The sequence below is a fragment of the Pectinophora gossypiella genome, chromosome 10 (genome assembly GCF_024362695.1).
Source record: "Pectinophora gossypiella chromosome 10, ilPecGoss1.1, whole genome shotgun sequence".
NCBI lineage: Eukaryota > Metazoa > Arthropoda > Insecta > Lepidoptera > Gelechiidae > Pectinophora > Pectinophora gossypiella.
This window is the reverse complement of record NC_065413.1, coordinates 577,194-599,972: the sequence shown is the minus strand read 5'-3', so window position 1 is coordinate 599,972 and position 22,779 is coordinate 577,194. Positions and strand designations below refer to the sequence as shown.

The 22,779-nt window shown below is 37.6% G+C and overlaps 1 protein-coding gene across 1 annotated transcript; it reads right to left on the bottom strand.

Annotated features, from left to right (window-relative positions):
- Positions 1–17,060: 17,060 nt before the first annotated feature.
- LOC126370362 (facilitated trehalose transporter Tret1-like) lies at positions 17,061–22,238 on the bottom strand. Its single transcript, XM_050015197.1, has 3 exons — positions 22,152–22,238; positions 20,929–21,067; positions 17,061–19,296 (listed from the first exon to the last, which is right to left on the bottom strand). The coding sequence occupies exons 2-3, from the start codon at positions 21,026–21,028 to the stop codon at positions 18,011–18,013; spliced, it is 1,386 nt and encodes a 461-aa protein (XP_049871154.1). The 5' UTR covers positions 21,029–21,067; positions 22,152–22,238; the 3' UTR covers positions 17,061–18,010.
- Between the last annotated feature and the right edge of the window lie 541 nt (positions 22,239–22,779).

Here is a 22,779-nt window from a genome sequence, read left to right as displayed (position 1 = left end):
CTTCATGCTTGCTAGCACACGAAACATTTCCTTGAAACAACCCCGAACTAGCACCGCGCCCCGACTTTGGCTAAATGCTGCAGATTATGAAGGAGCAACTTTGTCCGCGCATAATGGCGATGTGAACCCAGGGCATTCCGCACTTGACCTACTTTCCATTTAACGATTTATTACTTTGTGCCCGGTTGTGGCGAGGATCGGTAAGGAGATGTATTAAAAAGTTTAGTACAGGCATAGATAGGCATCACTCATGAGGCCGGACCAAGTGTAGGGTGCTTTAACACGCGACCACAACAAAACTTACGCCACGCCACTCGCGCTACGAACAAAATATGGGTAAGTACGTAATTTTTGGAATCCAAAGAGAATTATAGCCTACTGCATTAAAAATCGTTTCTAGAACTGGGCGCCCTCAGGCCTGTCGTCTTAAATTTTATTCTTGGTGAGAGACCTCAGCGCGTCCCATTTGTTCGGTCAAAAACGGTTTACGCCATCAGAGGTAAACCTGTCTAAGAGATGTCAAAAAATGTTAATAAATTCGTAAAATCTTTAAATTAAAGCAAGGAAACGTATTTTTGTACCTTACAGCACTTCACAATTAATCTACAAAATTTAGTTAAATATACAGCGTTCCAATTAAACAAAACTCCTTGCAGTTTTCGACAGATAAGTAAAGGTCGACTTCTGCATTTATTTCAAGAATTTTGGCGTCATTCCAAAATGACGTCATAACAGATGGTGAAGACATCTGGAGGCAGCGTTGGAGACTACTTGCCTAAGTGAATGTGAACTTTAAATCGCTATTGCACTTTTCAATAATAAAATTTAAAAAATAAACGCCCAAGTGCGTGCTCGCGCACGTAGGGTTCCGTATCATTGACTGGGTAACAACAGTAGCTACCCTTCCACATGTAAACAACCTTTTTGATGTAGGCAAAACATGGCGTTTTTTGTATGGGTCCCCCAATATTTATTTTTTTAATTTTATTATTAAAGTAAAAGTACAGTACAGTATTTTGTGAATATTTTAAATGCCTATGGATCACAAAAGGGCAAAAAATCGCATTTGTTTTATGGGAGCCCCCTTAAATATTTCCTTTATTTTTTTTAGTATTTGTTGTTATAGCGCCTACAGAAATACATAATTTTGCGGTTCTTGAGATAGGGCCTGGTGTCAGACAGACATACAGGGAAGTCTTAGTAATATGGTCCCGTTTTTACCGTTTGGGTACTTAACCCTAAAAATGTAATAATTATAATTTTCAGAGAAAATTAAATATTATATTATTGATTTCTAAACTAATCTAACCTACAAGATTCCACTGCTGGGCAAAAGGCTTCCTCAATTATTTAATACTTACATAAATATTTTTTTATAAATTTAATTATTTATAATTTAAATAAATCATAGTATAAGTTGCTGTCGTCCAATTAAATAAATACTTTACTTAATAAATATAAGGTCTATGAAAGATACGTATCTTATAGTTAATAAAACATATTTATGTGCCTTAAAAATAAAATAAATCCCAAATAAAATTCAATCTTAATCTAATCCAAATTCAATTTAAATCCACCACCAACTCACATTACTCTTTCAATCCTCTACTATCTGATCCGCACAGTCGCCCCAAGGGACTGTAAATACAAAATTTCACAAATAGAGGAGCGAGCGTAGGATATCGATTTTCTCGGTGCAGTAGCCTTGAACTGGGAAACTAGGCCAGTAGTGCATTGTGGCTCCAACGGCGGCTGCTTTGGGCCGCTGAAGGTTGCCCGGTGATATACTCGCTCCTATTATTTTTACTGCCCTATGCTGGTTTCATTACGATTAGAAAGGTTTTTTTGAAGATTGCTTTGTTGCATAGTGTTCACTTTTTTTTATTATAATAACTAAATGGAAGAGAAAGTGGTGTTGCAAATGATATATAATGAAAAATATATTTAAACAAGTACAAAAACTTACATAATTACATAAACAGCCTATACGTCCCAGTACTGGGCACAGGCCTCCCCTCAATCAACCGGAGGGGGTATGGAGGATATTCCAGCACGTTGCTCTACTGCAGGTTGATGTGTCGTTCCGAAAAACTGTGAAAGGCATACCTACAATACAAGAAATAAAAATAAAATTGTTATTTGTTAACAAAAATAACTACAAAATGTGATTTTTCAAAAAAGACGCTCACTTTTTAGTGAGCTAAGCTTACTAAACGCCAATATTAACTTAACCGTCTCTTCTATAGTGTGAGGTTGATTAGCAACCCCGTCAAACCTGGTGTCAGGGTTATTATTGAGCCGCCAAACGCCCTTTGAAAACGACGTAAGCGCCTTTGGAAATAATCACATTTGAGTGTGGTTTTTGTTAATAACAACAGCCTCTGTGATTTAGTGATTAGAGCGTTAGGCTCACGATCTGGAGGTCCAGGTTCGAGTCCCGATGGAGACATTGTCGAAATCACTTTGTGAAACTGTCCTTTGTTTGTTAAGGACTTTTCAGGCTTGTTTCACCTGATTGTCCGAAAAAGTAAGATGATTCCGTGCTTTGGAGGGTACGTTAAGCCGTTGGTCCCGGCTATTAGCCGTAAAAACACCTCCACCAACCCGCATTGGAGCAACGTGGTGGAGTATGCTCCATACCCCCTCCGGTTGATTGAGGGGAGGCCTGTGCCCAGCAGTGGGGCGTATATAGGCTGTTTATGTATGTATGTTTGTTAATAAAACCTCGTAACAGATAAACTAGTTTCAGACATTTATTGAAATCAAGGGTTTGAAATATGATGGAATATGAAACACAGATAACATAAACTAAGACTATGTTCCTAATTGGGTTAGCCAGGATAAACTAAGTACTCACAACTCACATTTCACTGAGTTTTCTGCTAGACGGTCACTGGGCACCCTCAGGCTTGTTTCGTACCGGGTTAAAGCCCTCAACGCTCCGCCTCTATCTGGCCAAGAAATTACGGAAATAAAGTGTCTCCCTAGCATTATCCCGTTTTTCACAGGGTCCGCTTACCTAACCTGAAGATTTGACAGGACCGGTTTTTTACAGAAGCGACTGCCTGTCTGACCTTCCAACCTGCGAAGAGGTTAGGTTACGCTCACGATGTTTTCCTTCACGGCCGAGTACGTGATAATCATTTATGATCCAAACATAAATTGGAAAACAAATTCGACAATCATTGGTTTTGGTCTGTGCTGGATTCGAACCTACGACTTTAAAGTGAGAGGGAAGCGCTCTACCAACTGTACTACCACGGCTCTGTCTGTTAAGTGAATGTGATAGGATAAATAATAATAATAATAATAAAACACTTTATTGCACACAAATTCACAAAACATTTACAGGGTAAACTTATTCTAAGGTGAGTAAAGGCGGCCTTATCGCTAAGAGCGATCTCTTCCAGACAACCTTCGGCAGAGGATATAGTACACTTGTACAGTTGCAGTGTAGTAAATAAATCTTTAAAGTAAATTCCGAAATTTGTATAATTCAATCTTCCCTCTAAACCCTCCCCGGGCACACAGCGTGCAACAGGGATGCAGCGTCCTTGAACCATAGGTTTTGGGTCACGACCCGCGGCTGGGTCACGGCCAACCAGCCCCGGACACAGGCAATAGAACCTCCTGGAATGTTCTGGAATAGCATAACATACATAGCATCACGGCTGTATTCCAGAAGGGGTAAGCAGAGGTGTATAATATATATAAACATATACTATATAATAGAGGACGAACCTATTGCCATTAACCAGGTATAAATTCTGGACACCACGTGATGTCAAGGAAAGGAAATACCATGAAGAGCTTACATGGAACAAATTAAAGAGAAGGCGAACGTCGTGTCTTAAAGTAAGTGGAAGAATTAATCTTTGATAGACAAGAGTGGAGAATGCTACACCGACAAGAGCGTGGCTCTTATATTAGTGTGAGTACAACAGGCCACATTATTGCTAAGGTAGCAATCAAATATTATGAAGACAAGTATATTTGTAATTAAAAATTTAAAATACAATTTTGTCGTGGGTAATTAAATCGGAAATTATAAAAATAAATAAAATATTACTTATATTATATAATAATAAAATTGTATTTATTATGAGTTATATTTTATTTGTTTTAATATTTCAGATTTTCCAATTTAATGACCAAAGAAAAATTGTATTTTAAATTTTATTATAATATATTTAGCAATATTATATTAAATTTATTTAAAATATTACTTATAATAAATACAATTTTATTTATTTTTAATTATATTTTTATTAGCATACCTACCTATTATAATACCCCTGTACCTAAGGACCTGAAGCGTCGGCCAGGAGCGAGTCGGTCCCCCGCACGTGTCCCGAACACCGAGCAGGTAAACAGCGGAACTAGGTAACCGGGTCACGAACCTTGAACATCCGGACCACTGTGCGCGGTGATTACCTCTACACTTTAACTCCTTTCCTTCTCCCATTTTAAATGACTGTTTTCATATTTTAAATTGTCTAGGCTGATTTGCAAAAGATGTTTAGAATATTTCAATGAAATTCGTGTCCATAAATAAATAAATATCCATCTTTGGCCTTCGTGTCAAGACATTACATAAATTCACGACATTCCTAATTACGGTAGTCAAAGGTACATTAAGTGTATGGTGAACTAAGTACCCATACTTCATCGAGCTTCCTGTTAGACTAACGCGATAGGTGGTGAGCCGTACGTATCGCCGGCTACAAATATTTAAGCCAAGTTAGTGAAAATTGTACTTAAGATAAATTAAGAAGTGATTGAGACTATATATCTCTGCCTGCCCGGTCGGGGATAAAGGCACGATGCTATGTTATTATATTATAATCTCTCTTACGTGTTGTCATTGGTGTAAGTCCGTTACCGCGGATCGAACCGGCACTCCCTATTTGAAAAGCCAACCCCTTTTTTTGACTTGACGTATTGTAGATTTGCCGCAGATGGCATTAACTACTTGGCTGGCCAAAAGAGAAGCCGACCGGTGACAAACAGAACAGTGACTTTCGTATCTAGACACGCCAGTTGTCTGATTACTTGTGTCTTCTACATTAGGGATTACATTACATTTCAAGATAATTCATTATGTTATTTATTATTATTTTTATTAATATTGTTATTTATGTTGTATAAAATATTTATATAATATATAAATAAAATAAATAAATAAATTTAAATAAAAATAAAAATCTACATATTATGTAGAAATGTATGTCTGATAAATGATTTTTTGGTATTTCAATTATAAATTAATTTTAAATAAATTCTAAGTTCAATGCTAAATGTTCAATGAAATTAAATATTATTAGTATTAATTATTATTTTCATCAATTGTAAAACTTAAAATAAGATACACGGCCTACAAACGTCCTACTCGAAAATAGGTAATGGTCACGTTTAAACTAAACAACGTCATCTATATTGTTTTTGGTGAATGTAGCCTCATTATAAAAAATATTGGGGAGGATAGGGTGGAAAATGTATTTGTTATTTTAAGGTAGTGGAGCGTATAATGGCTGTTTATATTTTATATTTGGAACGTTACACTAACAGAAAATATACAATAACACAAGGGAAAAAGTAAACAAAAATAAAATTAGCACAACAAAACATGTCATTGTGACGTAATGTAACGTGAATTTAGACAGTATTAATTTTCCTTTTAGAATAAAAAGACTCAATATTAAACGAGGAAAATAACAATCATAAATCCAAGTACTTCTTAAAAAAAACTCCACACATTGAATAAAAATGGTCAAAATCATATTCAGAAAATATCCAATTCCAATATCCAATTTATTCAACTTGAAAATATCCCATTCAAGTACGTCTATTAGTCATAAGTCCTTTAAGACCGTAGACTTCACAATCGGCTTCTGCCAGCTGACCTGCGGACCTACAAGGTCAACGACTGACCCTTGCAAATCGGGCTTTGAACCGGGAACGGTTGTGCTCACTGTACCATAAGATACCCGTTTGCTAGGAAACTAAATTGCATGCCACATGGAATATTTTAAAATGGATGGAATTTTAAGGTTAGATTAAAAATAGAACTAAAATAAGTTTTGAATAAGCTCCATGTAATAAGTCTTTTAGACTTTTCCGTTCCGGCATAGAAGGCCGGTGAGATGGTACTGTTATAAATTGTAACCAATTATTATTGTGTGATCATTGTTTTATTTTATTTTATTTGTTTTATTATTTTAATATATTTGAATGTTTTATTTATTTGAACATTGTAATCTGAAATAAAGCAATTAAATTTTAATTAATTTAATAGAGTCGGAGTTTAATAGAGTGGAATTTTCCATCGCAAAAGTTTGGAACGGAAAATAATTTAAAAAAACACAAAAAGTACATGAATTTTTCACTTGATATTAACTCAGAATCATGGTCTGAATCATCTCCGTCAATATTCGTTACGATGTCATTAACACCCTGTATACTTACAGCTTTAAAAGAAGGTTCCAGTCATTAGGTACTTTTTGCAGTAAAAAAATCAAAGCTGCATAATGCAAAGCTGCTGATCTGCCCGGGACAGCATTATCATCTGTCTAGCATTGCTACCATTATCCCTACATTTGCAGCGCTTACCTAATCTGAAGAAGTGTCCGATTAGGAATTACGTGTACAAGTTTATATTTATATTAGAATCGTAAAAAAAATATACTAAGAACCAACTATACTTACCAAGAAATATAAGCCAAAAATATTTAATATAAAATCCACTTGATCCCTACAGAAAAGTTTTTTTGCCAAGACGACTTCTCGTCAATGCTGACAACCATTAGTCACTCCAAGGTCGAGGGCTTCCGCAGACGAGCACATTAATTAGACTCCGAGATTTGGAAGATGGCAGCTCTCACATAGTTGCCAACAAGGTCGGCTGTTTGGATATTAGTTGCTATTGTTTGTTTGCTTAGGATGTTTGTAAACTTATCGATTTTGTTCTAAGTGTTATCTTTTCGGCCATGTTACAAAATCTAATAGAGTGTTGTGGCCTTTCTAACATTTTTCTACATTCTAATTACTTAGTCGTTACAATATGAGCCTTGACACCAGAGTTGCTGAGGAAGGTCATCCATATCGCAACCCATACGAGAGAAGCGTGTGATGGACTGATCTTCTCACCATATGATTCACCATTATCCATCTTGAGACTGATGAAAAACGACTGTTAATTATTTTTTCATTACTTGGGGCTAAACCAGCCCCTTTAGGAATTACGGACGTAAGTTTATACATTCATGTATGCAGATAAGGTTTTGAGATATTTGATAGATTATTTATTATGAGCTATTAGGCTTGTCCCATATTACATGGCACTTAAACATACTGACAGGAATCGGTGTATATTATAGACCTCTACCCCTTCGGAATACAGGTATGATGGTATGTTATGTTTGTGTTTTTGTGTGAGTTTTTTGTTTAGTGAAACACGGACTAAAGCCGCGTTTATTGAAACACGGAACGCGCGATTCGCTAATCAACATTAGCGAATCGCGCGGTCATTTCAAACATATGGCAATGTATAAGAGCGTTCATGCGAAAGCGTTGTTGCCCCAAGCGTTCATTGACAAATACTGCTTTGGCGAAATCGAAACTAGTTGACAATAACAATGTAAGTAACTATACTTTTAATCATAACAATATTTCGCAGGTTTCGAGGAAAGCATAATCATGACAGTGCATCTAATCGCGCCGACAGCCAGCCGTTCAATTCCGAGTCAATTTCCGCACAGTCGACGTATAACGTCACGAGTTATCACGCTGCAATTCCTACAGGTAGAACTGGAGTAGGTCAGAGAGGTCAGAGATCAGCTGATTGATACTGGTAGGGACTTGATGTGACTGAATCTTGTGAGGGACAGATGAAATTTAATATTATATCGATGTAAAATGAACATTATACTTAGCATAGGCATCACAAAACTTATTATAACTAATGTTAGTATGTCGTGTATCTATGTGTAACTAGACTAAGTTACTGGAGTTAATTAATATAACTATTCGTATTATAAATAGGCTACATGACAACCCTAGTCAAATTACATACTTGGTATGAAACGTCAATGGTACATTTGTATGAAAATACCAAGTTATGACCATGGAATAGAAGGAAGAAGTTGAAAAGGCCCTAACGCGCATTTTGCGGCGGTTCAACTCCATTCTCTTTTACTACTACTCTTACAGACATATTACTGCTACGATAGCTCTACTGGTTCTCAAAATCCTTAGTCACTTTATTAGCAATGTATATTTTATTTTATATATCTACTGCATACAAAAGTGTTTTAACATTGTGAACAAAAAGGTTTTGCAGTGTTTCGAACCATGTTTTTTCTTTACTGCCAATCAAAATACGAGTACGTAATAGTATATGTAATAGGTAGGTACTTCCAGAAAATATAACACGTTTATTTCAAACAATAAAACAAAATTGCGCAATCTATTACTCAATCTGTGCCTTGAACTCATCTATTTCTCTTTAATACTAATTAACTTCCATTTAGAATCAATATCACAGTCTATTTTGATTAATTTGGCTTAAATTTTAGACACGTTTGACACGAACGCCTTTTTAGATATAACGAATGATTACATATTGTTGTGCGAACTAAACTTGACACGAATTTTAAAAAGCAATCACCTTAATAAAATACCAAATCAGATAAAGGCTCAAAGGATTTCCATAACGGCTTCCGTAGTCCTATGGTTGAGCGTTGGGCTCACGATGAGCAGGTCCTTTCGCATCCCTACTGTAAACGACGCACGAACATTTTTATACGGATTTTAACTTTTTATAAATTATATACAATCGTACACGTAAGTAACTATTAAAAAGCACAATTAAAAATGCTCCATTTTACCACCTCTCGACCGAATGTGCCCATCACGCTCGCAGCGTTGCCTGTGTTATTTTTTTTTTTTGACCAGACTTGTTGTAGAGTTGCCGCAGAAGGCATTAACTACTTGGCCGGACAAATGGGGAGCGCTGAAGGCTCTCACCCGGTACAACGTTTAAGAGAACAGGCCTGAGGGTGCCCAGTTGGGCGCGAACCTCGGCTCAGGGCGTCGTCTGAGGTTGCCTGTGTGTGTGTAAGCTTATGTTATGATAAACTATAATTTCCCGAAGTCCCTACAGATTCATTAACTTACATGTGAGCTTGTAGAATTTAAATTATGTAGGTAAGTCCCTAAACAGTACTTTGGGAACGCACATTCCGATTTAAGTAAGGCTTTGGACACACACGTTTATAACTTCTGCATGAAATATTATAACGTAATACAGAATCATGTCATACCCTACGGCCTCCGTGATCCAGTGGTCGAGCGTTATGCTCACGATCCGTAGGTCCCGGGTTCGAATCCCGGTGGGGAAAAATCACAAAAATCACTTTGTGATCCCTAGTTTGGTTAGGATATTACAGGCTGATCACCCGATTGTCCGAAAATAAGATGATCCGTGCTTCGGAAGGCACGTTAAGCCATTGGTCCCGGTTATTACTTACTGATGTAAGTGTAGTCGTTACATGAGTCATGTCAGGGGCCTATGGCGGCTCAGTAATAACCCTGACACCAGGGTTGATGGGGTTGGTAATCCACCTCACAATCCACACGATGGTAGGAAGAAGATGTATGAACCCTATGCACCCACTCCTCGCCAGCTATGTTTAAGTCCCATATAATAGGGCGCGAGGCTATTGCCATTTGACAAACCCTGGAAACCACATAATTATTCCACTTTCAACGATCCTGACACGTCATTTTTGCTTCTTCTACACCCGCATCAAAGTCTTCACGCGTGCTCGGCGTTTTAGAGTACTTTAGACCAGGGGGTTAAAAAGGCCAAATCAAAGCAATTAACCTAAAAAAAGCAATATTGCTATTTGACATTATCTGCATTTCACACTTACTTTTATATGCGCAAATATGAAATTGCAATATTGCTTTTTAGGTGAATTGTTTTGATGGTGCCTTTTTAAACCCTCAGGTCTGTCTTTAAAATCCTGAATCTGATCGCGGTATGTACGCCTAGGTCTTCTTCCAACTCTATCACATGAACCCACATCATTAATCTTTTTTGTAGCTGCAAACATCATGAATAGGAACCCGTGTGTTCCAGAATGATCCCCGACACCAATCCATGTAATGTGACACAGTCACACAGTGGCTTCGTGTGCCCTTCCAAACAATGTAACTTTCAAGTATCAAGGTCACGATTTTAGATTTACTACAGTTTGTCATTGTCCTGTCCCTTTACGTCCCAGATAGAATAAAATACTTTACTAAGCAGAATGGACACAAGATACAGAAATAAGCCCGGTGGGATTGTGTGGGAGTAAACTTTTCGCTCTTCTTCTTATCGTGTGGGTTGTGAGGTGGAATACCAACCTCATCAATCCTGGTGTCAAGGTTATTACTGATCCGCCAAAGGCCCCTGGCATGGCTCATGTAGCGACTACTTACTTACATCAGTAAGTAGTAACCGGGACCAATGGTTTAACGTGCCTTCCGAAGCACGGATCATCTTACTTTCGGACAATCTGGTGATCAGCTTGTAATGTCCTAACCAAACCAGGGATCACAAAGTGATTTTTGTGATATGTCCCCACTGGGATTCGAGCCCAGGGCCTCTGGATCGTGAGCTCCACGCGCAACCACTGGACTATGGAGGCCGTTAATGATTATTTAATAAAGATGTGCTGACTACGGTCTTGGCTCGGCCAATTATTAACCTTCCTAACAAAGCTTCCTAAAGAATCGGCGAATTTTCCAGGTACTACTTGGAAGGAAAATATTGTTTCTGAAGTTGGAAATGTATATTATGCAACTTTGATGAACATTATACCATCAGCTATTTATTTTAGTCACCAAAAAAAATGGTTATCAAAGGTTTTTTGTAACATACAGCAATGACTATTTGTTGCGAAAGAGATCATCACTATTTTTAGAGCCACGCTCTTGTCGGTGTAGCATTCTCCATTCTTGTCTATCAAAGACCTATTCCTCCACTTCCTTATAAGACACGACGTTCGCCTTCTCTTTAATCTGTTCCATGTAAGCTCTTCTTGGTCTTCCCCTTCCTCTCTTTCCTTGTAGCTTCCCTTCTGTGATGTTTTTAATTAATTCGTCGTGTCTTATTAAGTGTCCAATCATCTTGCCTCTTCTGTCCTCAAAGAAGTAGATATAATTCTTATTTTTCGTGTTGTATAATCTTACTGTTGTAAATATTATAACATAACAAACATAACCGGTTGATTGAGGGGAGGCCTGTGCCCAGCAGTGGGACGTATATGGGCTGTTTATGTTTTTTTTACAAACATAACATAAACAGCCTATATACCCTATACAGCCTATATGTTCCACTTGAAATCGGTCCCAATCAACCGGAGGGGGTGTAGGGCATACTCCACCACGCTGCTCCACTTTGTAAATATTACATTTAAATTAATGTTTACTGGAGTCTTATTCCAAGTATTATCTGCATTTTGAAGCAAGCATTGTCACTGCCGACTAGTTGGCCTGTTATTTGGGTTGTTATATTATCAGCAGGGTCTATAACTAAATAATTTCATCGAGGCCTTTGACCAATAGCCGTTCGACGTCTATCTACGTAGATAGCATTTGCTGCTTTTAGTGGTCAAAGCCTTCAATTTAATTCGCGGCGCAGTTGTCATGCAGACCCTGCTGTATGTTTATCTTCAATCCCAGTCCAGCAGATAAGCAGGATATCTAGTAACTTCTGTTCGATTATGGTTACGAAGCTCCATAATCCTTGAAGGAAGTACGTGTTCTCAGTGAAACGAACGATCCTTGGAAACGAAACCACAAGAGTCTATAAAGGAAATTACAAAATAAGTATAAACATTTCCATCGGTTGAGTATTAAAATTGAAAAGCAAAATCGTTTGGTTGAGAGAGGAATAAAACCCTGCTAGGTGCTTGGTGTAAGTTATAAGAACATTTAACCCGACTGCGGCAAAGGAAAGGATAAGTGTTTGACCGCTATATGTTATGTTTGTACGTCTGTAACCATCTAAGTTCTAAAACTCTAATCAGAATTTTAACAAATGAGGTGTCACTAGCAGTGACTTCATTGTGTGCTTATAGGCTATATGACGTCACACTAAGTATATTGAACGTCATAATATATCGCGTCCTTTGGAGGACAAAAGTGATGAAGATTTTTTTCCTTTCCCTTGTAACCCATTTTTGAATGCGGTTAATTCATTAACCACATTAACATCAATGTGGTTAATTTGCAATAATTTTGAACAAACTGAGTCCTTAACTCAAAATCGCTTCTAAGTGCAAGTACGGTACTCCCCAAACGATGGAACATCTTACATCGTGTCCTGCGTGCCCGAACACCTGCACGCAGGAAGATCTGATGAGCGCTGCAGATAGCGCCATACTTGTTGCCAAGTTTTGGGCCGATACTATTTGGTTTTCCATCGACACGATAAGAAGAAGATCGCTTCTATTTAATAACTTAGACCGTTCGTCAAGTGGGTACATCATGTTTCTCGCTTTAATGGAGTGTAAAATTACGCCTTTACCTTATTTCATGTGATCAATATTTTGTGTACGTAACACGATTAAATTGCAAATGTTTTATTTATTATAAACTTTGTCTTGAGGATCTAAGATCGTCGAACGTAATAAAAACCAAAGTTAATTCATTTGAAACATTTTATTCACTTTTCTGTATATAGGGATACGCTGGTAACATGTAATACTCCATTCACGATATCCATCAATCTAGACTTCAATCTCCCTATCTCAATAGTAGCGTAACCACGGTGGTGGGTTTTGTTGTACCAACAAAATGTATGCATTTGAAACCAGAGTGTGTTAAAAAGCAACTTATGTAAATAACTTTGTTATTTGACATTTGTTGATATTGCGCAATTACTTGAAGTATTCTGCTAGTTGTGCAGCTATGTCATAGTGACATATGGCCCTTATAGTAATTGTGTCTGCTAATTTACTTAAGGCACAGAATAAGCAATAAATATTATAGAAGGGACACTTCACCGCGCACCGATACGATATGAGCTTAGAGTGAGCTTGATTTATCTCACCCCTCGATGGGGGCCACTTTTGTCTGCTGAAGCCGTAAACCGTCTTACTCACACACACGTGGTATTGCGGTGCAGGCGATAAGTTCGAGATTTTTGTATGCAGTGTCCGCTCTGTGCTTGTTGTGGCTCCGCGTATTGGTACTACGACCGTGGATTGTGTCTGTCTGTCTGAATTAATCTTACATTGGTATGTTTTACATCACTCTTCACGGATTTCACCATACTCTCTTCAATTTCAACTAAAGTCCTATCCTTAGTTTCAGGTAAATATTTGTAAATTAAGAATATCAATATGGATGATAATATTCCGTAAAATAACAACGTACCGTGCAAACCGAAAACTTTGAACATACTAGGAGCTAACTTTAGTGTCGTAGCTGATATCAAATCGTAATGCAGTCCTGAGGCAATCATGAATAAAGTTCTAGATTTCAGAGGAGTTAGTTCTCCGTACAATGTTGTAGAAAATATCATAGGACCGCAACTTATACACAAAGAATACAATATAAGTAAAATTATAGATATGTATTTATTCTCAATGAGAATGGTCAATTTAATCAGGTATAAATATAAAGTAATTAAGAACAAAAACGCAATGCCACATGAGGAGCAGCTTAACAGCAAAGTCCGTCTTTTGTAAAACCTCGATAAGATACTCCCAGCATACATGCCTAATACAGTTACACCGTCCAAAATTAGCATTCCTGTATACGCCATTGATTCACTATTAGTAATTTTCTTGATTATATCTATAGCATAAATATTACAAATGAACTTTGCCGAACAATGATAAAGAGTTAGGACTATAAAACATATCAAAAATGGCTTGTAGAACTTTTTAGATGTTACTTCTTTAAACAGCCTTATAACTTTATTATTCTGTCTTTTATTCTTGAAAGCACATCTTTCTTCATAATCTTTCTGTGTCCGAATTAATGCTTCTAATTCTCTTTCAGACACTTCATCATTTCCCTTCAACCATCGATGTGACACACCACATTCTTCAAACCGATTTTTCCCAGCTAACCAATAAGGAGACTCCTTCCAAAACAGTACGTTTACAGCATTATAAGAAGCTAATATCATGCCTAATATACCAATGACTTTCCAATGAAAGAAGGTACCTATAGCATTAGCTATCCACAGTCCCCATACAAAAGTAGCAGATTTAAGTGTCAAGAATATGCCTCGATTATTTGGTGACGTATATTCTGCCACAATAATGATGGATAGGGTGATTTGGGAGGAAATTAAGACCCCTAGTAACACCTCAGCAGCTAGTAACTGGATCACCGAAGTGCTGCAGTAGAAAAGGATGAAGCTTGCCAAAGAACTGAGGTTGATGATGAAGTAAATGTACTTGCGGCCGAAGAAACTTGAGAAAGTTGGCATTATGATGACCCAAGGTATTGCTGCGTACCCGTGGATGGATGCTGTAAAGAAAAGATAAGCTTTAAATGACCTCAAAGTTAAAGCTATTTATTCACTGAAGATCACAAAAGATGGAGAGATGATGAGCCTTTGCCCACCAGTGAGACTTTGTTCACCTCTGTGGTCCCACTGGACTACTAACCACTGTTAAGCGTTGGGCTCACGATCCGAAGGTCTCCAGATTGAATTTATTGACAAATAAATACAACAAAACGAAAGCGTGCGCGTGTGAAACGATTGTTGAATGTAGAGAAGCAAGAACGAAGTAAATGGAAGTCTATAGTCTCTGCCTATCCCAGTGCCATTTAGAAAATATGAATAGGTACTTAATTATAATTATTTTTGAAAAGTGTCCCTAAGTAGGTGGGTGAAATGTTAGTATTAATAATGATGATGTTAATAGATATAAATATAGTACATTATTAATATCATACTATATGGCAATACACAGGTACGAAATAGGTACTTTAGTTAATGTGTTCAATCCAGGCAAAAAAAAAGCGCGCGGCGCGACCGAGACCGGTTCGACCGCGGCGGCTGTAGCTACTACTACGTTATCACTTTTTTTATCACAATTTAAACCAACTTACTACATAAACGCCTGTTATTAATGTAATTCAGTCGTGAGGAACTGTAAATTGACAGATTACCAAACTGCGGGTCCAAAGGCCACATTGTAGCAATTCACCCTAAAAAGCAATATATCCTATTTGACGTTTGTTGGCATTGCAATATTGCTTTTTCAGATGAATTGCTTTGATGTGACTTTTTTAGACCCCCTGCTCATGTTGGTAGCCAATATATTATTGTAGAAGATAAGAAGAATATTGTCAATTTTAAGAGAATGAAGACCGAACAATTTACTATAGAAATAACAACGGTGATGAAAACTCACATATCCAGGAAGCCATCTCGTCGCTGACGGCTGCCGTGGAGTTGGCTTCTCGTCGCAGCTGAGGGATGATGACGGTAGTTGCTCCGTAACCGAGAGCCGACACGATGTAGGAGATCCAGACAACACTGGACACCAGCAGCTGGAAAAAAGACATACGTCCTTTTTTTATTTTATTTTTTGGCCGGACAGAATATTCCTAAGCGTTAACCCGTTTCTCACAGAGTTCGCTTAGGTCCAGTTCGAAGTTTCACTATTGGAGATAGTGTTTTTGTCTGATGTGACGTGCTGCTTTCTGTCATTTAGCGTCTATTGCTATCAGCCCAATAAGGACATTAACTCTTTCAAATATAATCATCTCAGGATTTTCAGGCAATGCCTTGAGCCAAGGTGCGCGCCCATCTGGTCACCCTCAGGCTTGTGGTCTTAAATTTCACACTGGGCGAGAGCTCAGTGCTTCTCATTTGAGTAGCCAAGAAGCCTTATGCCACGTCAAAAAGAACTTTAAAAAAGCAGTTTTCTCTTTAAATTGTTTTTGGTAAAGTTACAGACGAGCTGTACAATAAAATTAATTACGTAATTACCTGTCTTGAGAATATTTTCCAGGAAAATATATTTTCTTCTATTACAACTTGTTGATATTCACACTTCTCCATTGTCTAGTATCACGTTAGTTTTGGTAACACACTACTGGGGATTTTCCACAAGTTTTTACCCTGATCAGGAGACGAAACCAAATAAAACCGTTCAACTGTGTTTCCAATCACAATATGAACAATAAAAGTATGTACTTTTTAAAACCTCTTCAACTTGTAGGTAAGTACATCGCAAATATGAATATTTTACATCGTATCTTATTAAAATTAGTAAAAATCTTATTTAAATTTATTTGAGTCTGCTAAAGCTATGAACATCTGGTCAAACATTCGTAATTTCATTATATTTCCATTGTAAGTTATAAATAAACACACACACACACACACACAACCCTCCTTTGCTGCGTCTAGTAACATAAATATAACATAATCTCACGACTATATCCCAATTAGGGTATTCAGAGGTACATCCATCTTAAGATGAACTAAGTCCCCACACTTCACCGAGCGTTCTGTTAGACCAACGTGATATATAGGTGCCGTATCGCCGTCTATAATGGTCGAACCAACTGTGTTAGCGTATGTGTCTTGTAGTCTGATAACGAAGAAGGTCATCATCGTCTTCCCTAGCATTATCCCATTTTTCAGGACATCCGCTTACCTAATCTGAAGATTTGATAGGTCCGGTTTTTTACAGAACCAGTCCTCTCTGACTGGTCCGATTACAAGTTAGGTAAAATACCTTCGCACATAATGTTTTTCTTCTCTTCGCTTATAAAAACACAATACATATGTATGTGGGTTACTTCACGTTGTTTTTCTTCGCCGTTTTTTAATCATTCGAAATCCAAATGTGTATTCGAAAATCATTGATTTAGGACTGTGCCGGATTTGAACCTGGGACGTCACCACGCAAGTCAGGCGTTCTTTCGACTAGATTGGCTCGGATAGCAAAATAAATACACTGGGTTGATACAGTTACAAACAAAAATATATTCAAATTAAAACTAACAAAGCACCCTAATTTATCATCATTAGGATATCGCATTCAACAACTATTTACAGCTAGTTCAAAACTACCGATAGTTTTCTAGACCGGAAACATAAAAGAAGATAGCAATAAAACGTCTAAGTAATAAAAGTAATCGTAAGTACCTACTACAATTGAGGCAATTGTTACAAACGAAATAACCTCTTTAGCTATTTGACATTTTGTTCGCATTGTGCACTTATTTTTAAATGCGTCGAATTGCAATTAGTTTATTAGATGAACTGCTTCAATGCGGTTTTATAAACAAACAGCCAAATAAGTTGTCAATAACTACTATAAAGCTTTATAATAAATGTTCACTTTTACTAGGACACTATGGTGGCGTTACCAGAGCGGGAAATTATTCGGGATGCGGTTGCCGGCAACAAATTGGTTGCGCAACAAGCTGCCTAATATATTTGTTGATGACTTCGCCACTATGTTGTCCTATTAACACAACGGATTTTATAGCATGTCCAATATTGGCGATTAAAACAGCATACGTTAGAACAAGATTTTCCAAACACACCGTGTTTTTGAGCAGTACTTTTTGTTTTCCAAAAGAAATTTCTGTTTAATACAGTCACGGTCATTTTAATTTATTTTTCAAACTTCACTTTCAAAATACGTATTACTATGTATTCAAGGAGCTCGGTGGCGCAGCGGTAAACGCCCTCGGTCTGCGATTGTTGAAGTTAAGCAACTTTCGCAAAGGCTGGTCATAGGATGGGTGACCACAAAAAAAAGTTTTCATCTCGAGCTCCTCCGTGCTTCGGAAGGCACGTTAAGCCGTTGGTCCCGGCTCCATTAGCAGTCGTTAATAACCACCAACCCGCACTGGGCCTGCGTGGTGGTTTAGCAGTGGGGACGTTAATGGGCTGATGATGTGTTCGAGTAGAGATTATTCCATCTTTAGGTAAGTATTCCTCAAGATTCTTATCAAATTAAAAGGTATGAAGCTATTCTATAATTCTATGTTCATTTACAGACTTTTTTAGAGGTTTGGTTTCTAAAGACTCTTCATTGGTGCGACCCATTATACAATCTTCAATTTCTTTCAGCGTTTTGTCTTTAGTTTCAGGTAAATATTTGTAAACTAAATACGTAACAATCGATGCAAGTGTAGCATAGAATAAGAAAGTACCGTGTAGTTTGAAAGTCTTGAAAATATAAGGCGCAGTTTTGAGCGTGGTTCCAAGAAGAATCAAAGCATGTAATCCTGTTATAAACATTGCTAAAGATCTATACCTTAGAGGTACTAATTCACCATATACTGAAGTCGACATAATCATAGGCCCACAGCTTATAGATAATGAAAATATAGTCAACAACGCGATAGACACGTACTTATTCTCATATATAACTGATAATTTTACTAAATATAAATATAATGATATAATAAACAAAAATATAATACCCGTTATTGAACCAGCTAATATTAAAGTGCGTCTTTTTAGAAACTTTGAGCATACACAGCCAACATACATGCCTGTGACAGAGACAGCATCCAAAAAGAGCATTCCAATATATGCTGTTGACTCTTTCAACGTTATCTTCTTAATAATATCAACAGCATATGTAGTATAAACTAATTTTCCTGAAAAATGATACAAAGATAAAACTGCTAACGAAATCAGAAGGGGTTTGTAGAAAACCTTCATTGTTATAGTATTATACACTTTTTTAAATAAATGTGTTTTTGAACACGATTTTTGATCATCATTCTGATGTTTATAGGATTTTATAAGAGCTTCAAGTTCGTTCTCTGAGGCTTTGCTCTCGCCTTTCATCGTTCTATGAGATCTTGCACACGCCTCAAACCGCTGTTTAGATGCCAACCAGTACGGAGACTCACACCAAAATAACGTAGTCGCCGTAATATAAATAGAACAGATAATTCCGAATATTCCTATCGACTTCCAATGAAAAAATGTTCCTAACGCATTGGACATCCAAATACCCCAATTGAAGCTAGCAGATTTTAGAGTTAAGAATATGCCTCTATATTTGGGTGAAGTATATTCTGTGGCGATGATTATAGCTATGGTGATCTGGGAAGCGAATAGAGGTCCTTGCATGACTTCGGCGATGAGCAGATGTGTGCTGGTACTGCTGCAGTAGAAGACGATGTTGCTGAGAAGACTGCATATACAAACGACGAGGAAAGGATATTTCCGTCCGACTCGGTCTGAGACCACCGGTATGACGAGCACCCAGGGGATCCCGGCGTAAGCGAAGATGGAAGCTGGAAAGGACAAAAATATAGCATTAGTAATGACGTGCATTAGTATATCTTGCTTATATTACAAAGAAAGAATTATCGACATTGTTAAACAAATGTCTCCACCATTAACTCATGTCCACGCAAGATCACTACTAGAGTATTCGAAGACAACCAGGGTTGATGAGCTCGGTCATTGATCTCACTACCTACACGAGGCACGATGAAGAAGAAAGACACAAGTTATCTAAAATGTGCAGCTCAATTGAAATGTTTTAATATACTTAGATAATAATAAAATAATAACGTCTTCCGCGGTCCAGTGGTTGACCGTTGCGCTCACGATCCGGAGGTCCCGGGTTCGAATTCCGGTTGGGCAAATCACAAAAATCTCTTTGTGATCCCTAGTTTGGTTAGGACATTGCAGGCTGACCACCTGATTGTCCAGAAGTACGATGATCCGTGCTTCGGAAGGCACGTTAAGCCGTTGGTCTCGGTTACGGGTTACTACTTACTGATGTAAGTAAGTAATCGTTACTTGAGTCACGTCAGGGGCCTTTGGTGGCTCAATAATAATCCTGACACCAGGGTTGATGAGGTCGGTCATCCACCTCTCAACCCACACGATAAGAAGTAATGATAGTATCACATAAGTATCTAACCCATCGCCATCATTAATTGCAGTAACACACTGCATTTCAATTATAAAATATTCATAGAATCGTTGGATGAAATTTGATGAATGGATGGAAATCATAATCCTTATTCAAGAAGGATCGACAATACAGATTAAATCGTTACACACATACATAAGATCACGCTTATTTCCCGTCGGGGTAGGCAGAGACCAAGGTATTCCACTTACTACTATCCTGACATACCGCCTTCGCTTCCTCCACTCTCATCATCATCACCACTCTGTCTCGCCGGTTTAAAGTCCTCTTGACCTGGCCTTTCTTTAAAATATCCTGGAACTGATCGCGATATGTACAGTCATGAGCAATATAATGTACCCACTTTAGGACTCTGTCGCACTAACATATTTGACATTTAGTGAGACTTACAGTTCAATTTGTCAAAAAAGTTAATGTGACATGGTACCAAAGTGTATACATATTAATGCTCGTGACCGTACGTCTAGGCTTTCCTCTTCCAACTCAACCACTTTGTCGCTAATGTCGCGAACTGTCATATCTGCAATTTTTGTAGAAACTGATTTACTTACACCTTTTGCAATTGTCAATAAGACACAAATCACTTTAGGAAAAAATTACAGATACGTCAGTCAGCAACAACTCACAACCGCATCATAAAACTTAAAAGACAAATACATACATACACATACATAAACTCTCGCCTATTTCCCACCGGGGTAAGCAGAGACTATAGAATTCCATTTGCTTCGATCCTGACACTTCTCTTGCTTCCTCCACATTCATCAATCGCTTCATACACGCATACCGGTTTAGAGTAGATCTTACTAAACCTTTTCTAAGGACATCTCCAATTTGGTCAATGTACGTCCTTCTAGGTCTTCCTCTGCTAGCCTTACCATAAATTTTCACTTTATATACCGCTTTCGTAATTCTATTATCCTTCATCCGCACACAAATAAAAAAAACAGAGTCAAATAAAAAGTTACTAATTAACACATACACAGCCATGACACCATCTCATCGCTGACAGCGTCTGTGGAGTTAGCCTCTCTCCTCAGTTGTGGGATGACGACCGTTGGAGCTCCCAGCGACAGACCCATGGTGAAGAAAGATGTCCATATTCCACTGCACACTAGCAGCTGGAAAGGAAATTACCATAAATCAGAAATTGGCGCTAATGTTCCATACAAATACAACTCTTAATATAATCATACTAATTTATTTGCCATTGAGAAGGGTACGCCTATTTCCCATCGGGGTAAGCAAAATAAAATATAAATAAATATTGTTGGCATCCCCAACAAAATTATATTTCATATTTTTAAGTATGGCAATACTTGCCTTCTGAATCTCTATCGTGTATCGTGTGTTAAAACTTTATAATATAAATAAAAATTAATAAAAGTGCAGTCAACAATACTGTCCAGCTGTGTTATTCCCTATTCCATCAAGCAGAGCATCGACCACACCTAGATGCCCACAAATATAATAAAAGGTTTGTTTCTCCACTTAAAACACAAAACAAAACATTTCTTAGTACGCTAACATGGTGATAAATACAAGTATATTAAGGGAGCTGGTGCTTGTAAAAAGATTTCCCTAAACAAAGACTATGGAATTCCATTTGCTTCGATCCTAAGACACTTCTTTTGCTTCCTTCACATTCATTAATCGTTTCATACACGCACGCGTACAGAGTAACTTAGATCGGGCTAAGCCTTTTTTATGGACATCTCCAATTACGTAATAGAAAATATGCCAAAGTCACAAAATGTAACTTTAATTTAAGATGGATCGTATGATACCCAGCCGTGGTAGCTCAGTTGAAAAAACGCTTGACTCTCACTGTAAGATCGCAGGTTCGAATCCAACACGAGCGTAAACCTATTTTCGAAATCGTTTTTTCGAATTCATGTTTGGAGAATAAATGATTGACCCAAATGCTCAGTGGTGCAGAAAAACATCGTGAGGAAACCCACATAACCGAGAAATGCATTTTGGAGGTATGTGACCTAACCTGTATGGGGATGGTTTTCCCTTCGCGAGTTGGAAGGTCAGACATGCAGTCACTTTTGTAAAAAACCGGACTTTTCAAATCTTCAGATTAGGTAAGCGGACTCTGTGAAATCGGGATATCGCTAGGGAGATTTAGAGCCGTATGTTGACAAAGCACATGAAAATTTTGAAAAATACATTTGCGATCAAAAATATAATGCAACTAACCTGTCTTAAAAATGGCTTCCGATATTTTTTTTCTTCTTCAACATCAACATTTTCGTCACCGTTTGTAGTTACTTGTAGATACTGACACTCTTCCATAGCTTTTAATGTTGCGAAATGTTCAATAACTTTAAAAAATATATTTTCAAGAATAGTCTTAAAAAAACTTAAGCACGTATTACACACTCCCTTGTCGGCATTTTAATAATAACCTTTCTATTTAGTATTATAATTTGTCATAGTTATGCAAAAAAAGGTATTATGACTTTTCCTTCATTAACCTTCAAAGACAGCTGAATTAACACTGAGTCAAATTACTCTATTTTAGTTTATTGTTCTGTTATACGAAGCGTATAATTTGCATTAAATGTTTTTAGAGATCCGCAGTATTGCCAATAATTATTTAAACATGGATAAACTCTCGCGCGTCATCCGTAATGGGGTGGCTCGCAGGTTATAGCGTCAGGCTCACGATCTGGAGGTCCGACTTCGATTCCCGGTGGGGACATTGTCGAAATCACTTTGTGAGACTATCCTTTGTTCGCTAAGGACTTTACAGGCTTGAATCACCTGATTGTCTGAAAAAATAAGATGATGCCGTGCTTCGGAGTGCACGTTACACCGTTGGTCC

Excerpts from the sequence above, each read along its gene's own strand:
- LOC126370362 (XM_050015197.1), bottom strand. The coding sequence starts at position 21,028 with ATGGGTCTGTCGCTGGGAGCTCCAACGGTCGTCATCCCACAACTGAGG. Across the intron at positions 19,297-20,928 it reads TGAGATGGTGTCATGGCTGT|CTTCCATCTTCGCTTACGCC; the intron begins GTATGTGTTAAT and ends TGTCCTTTCCAG.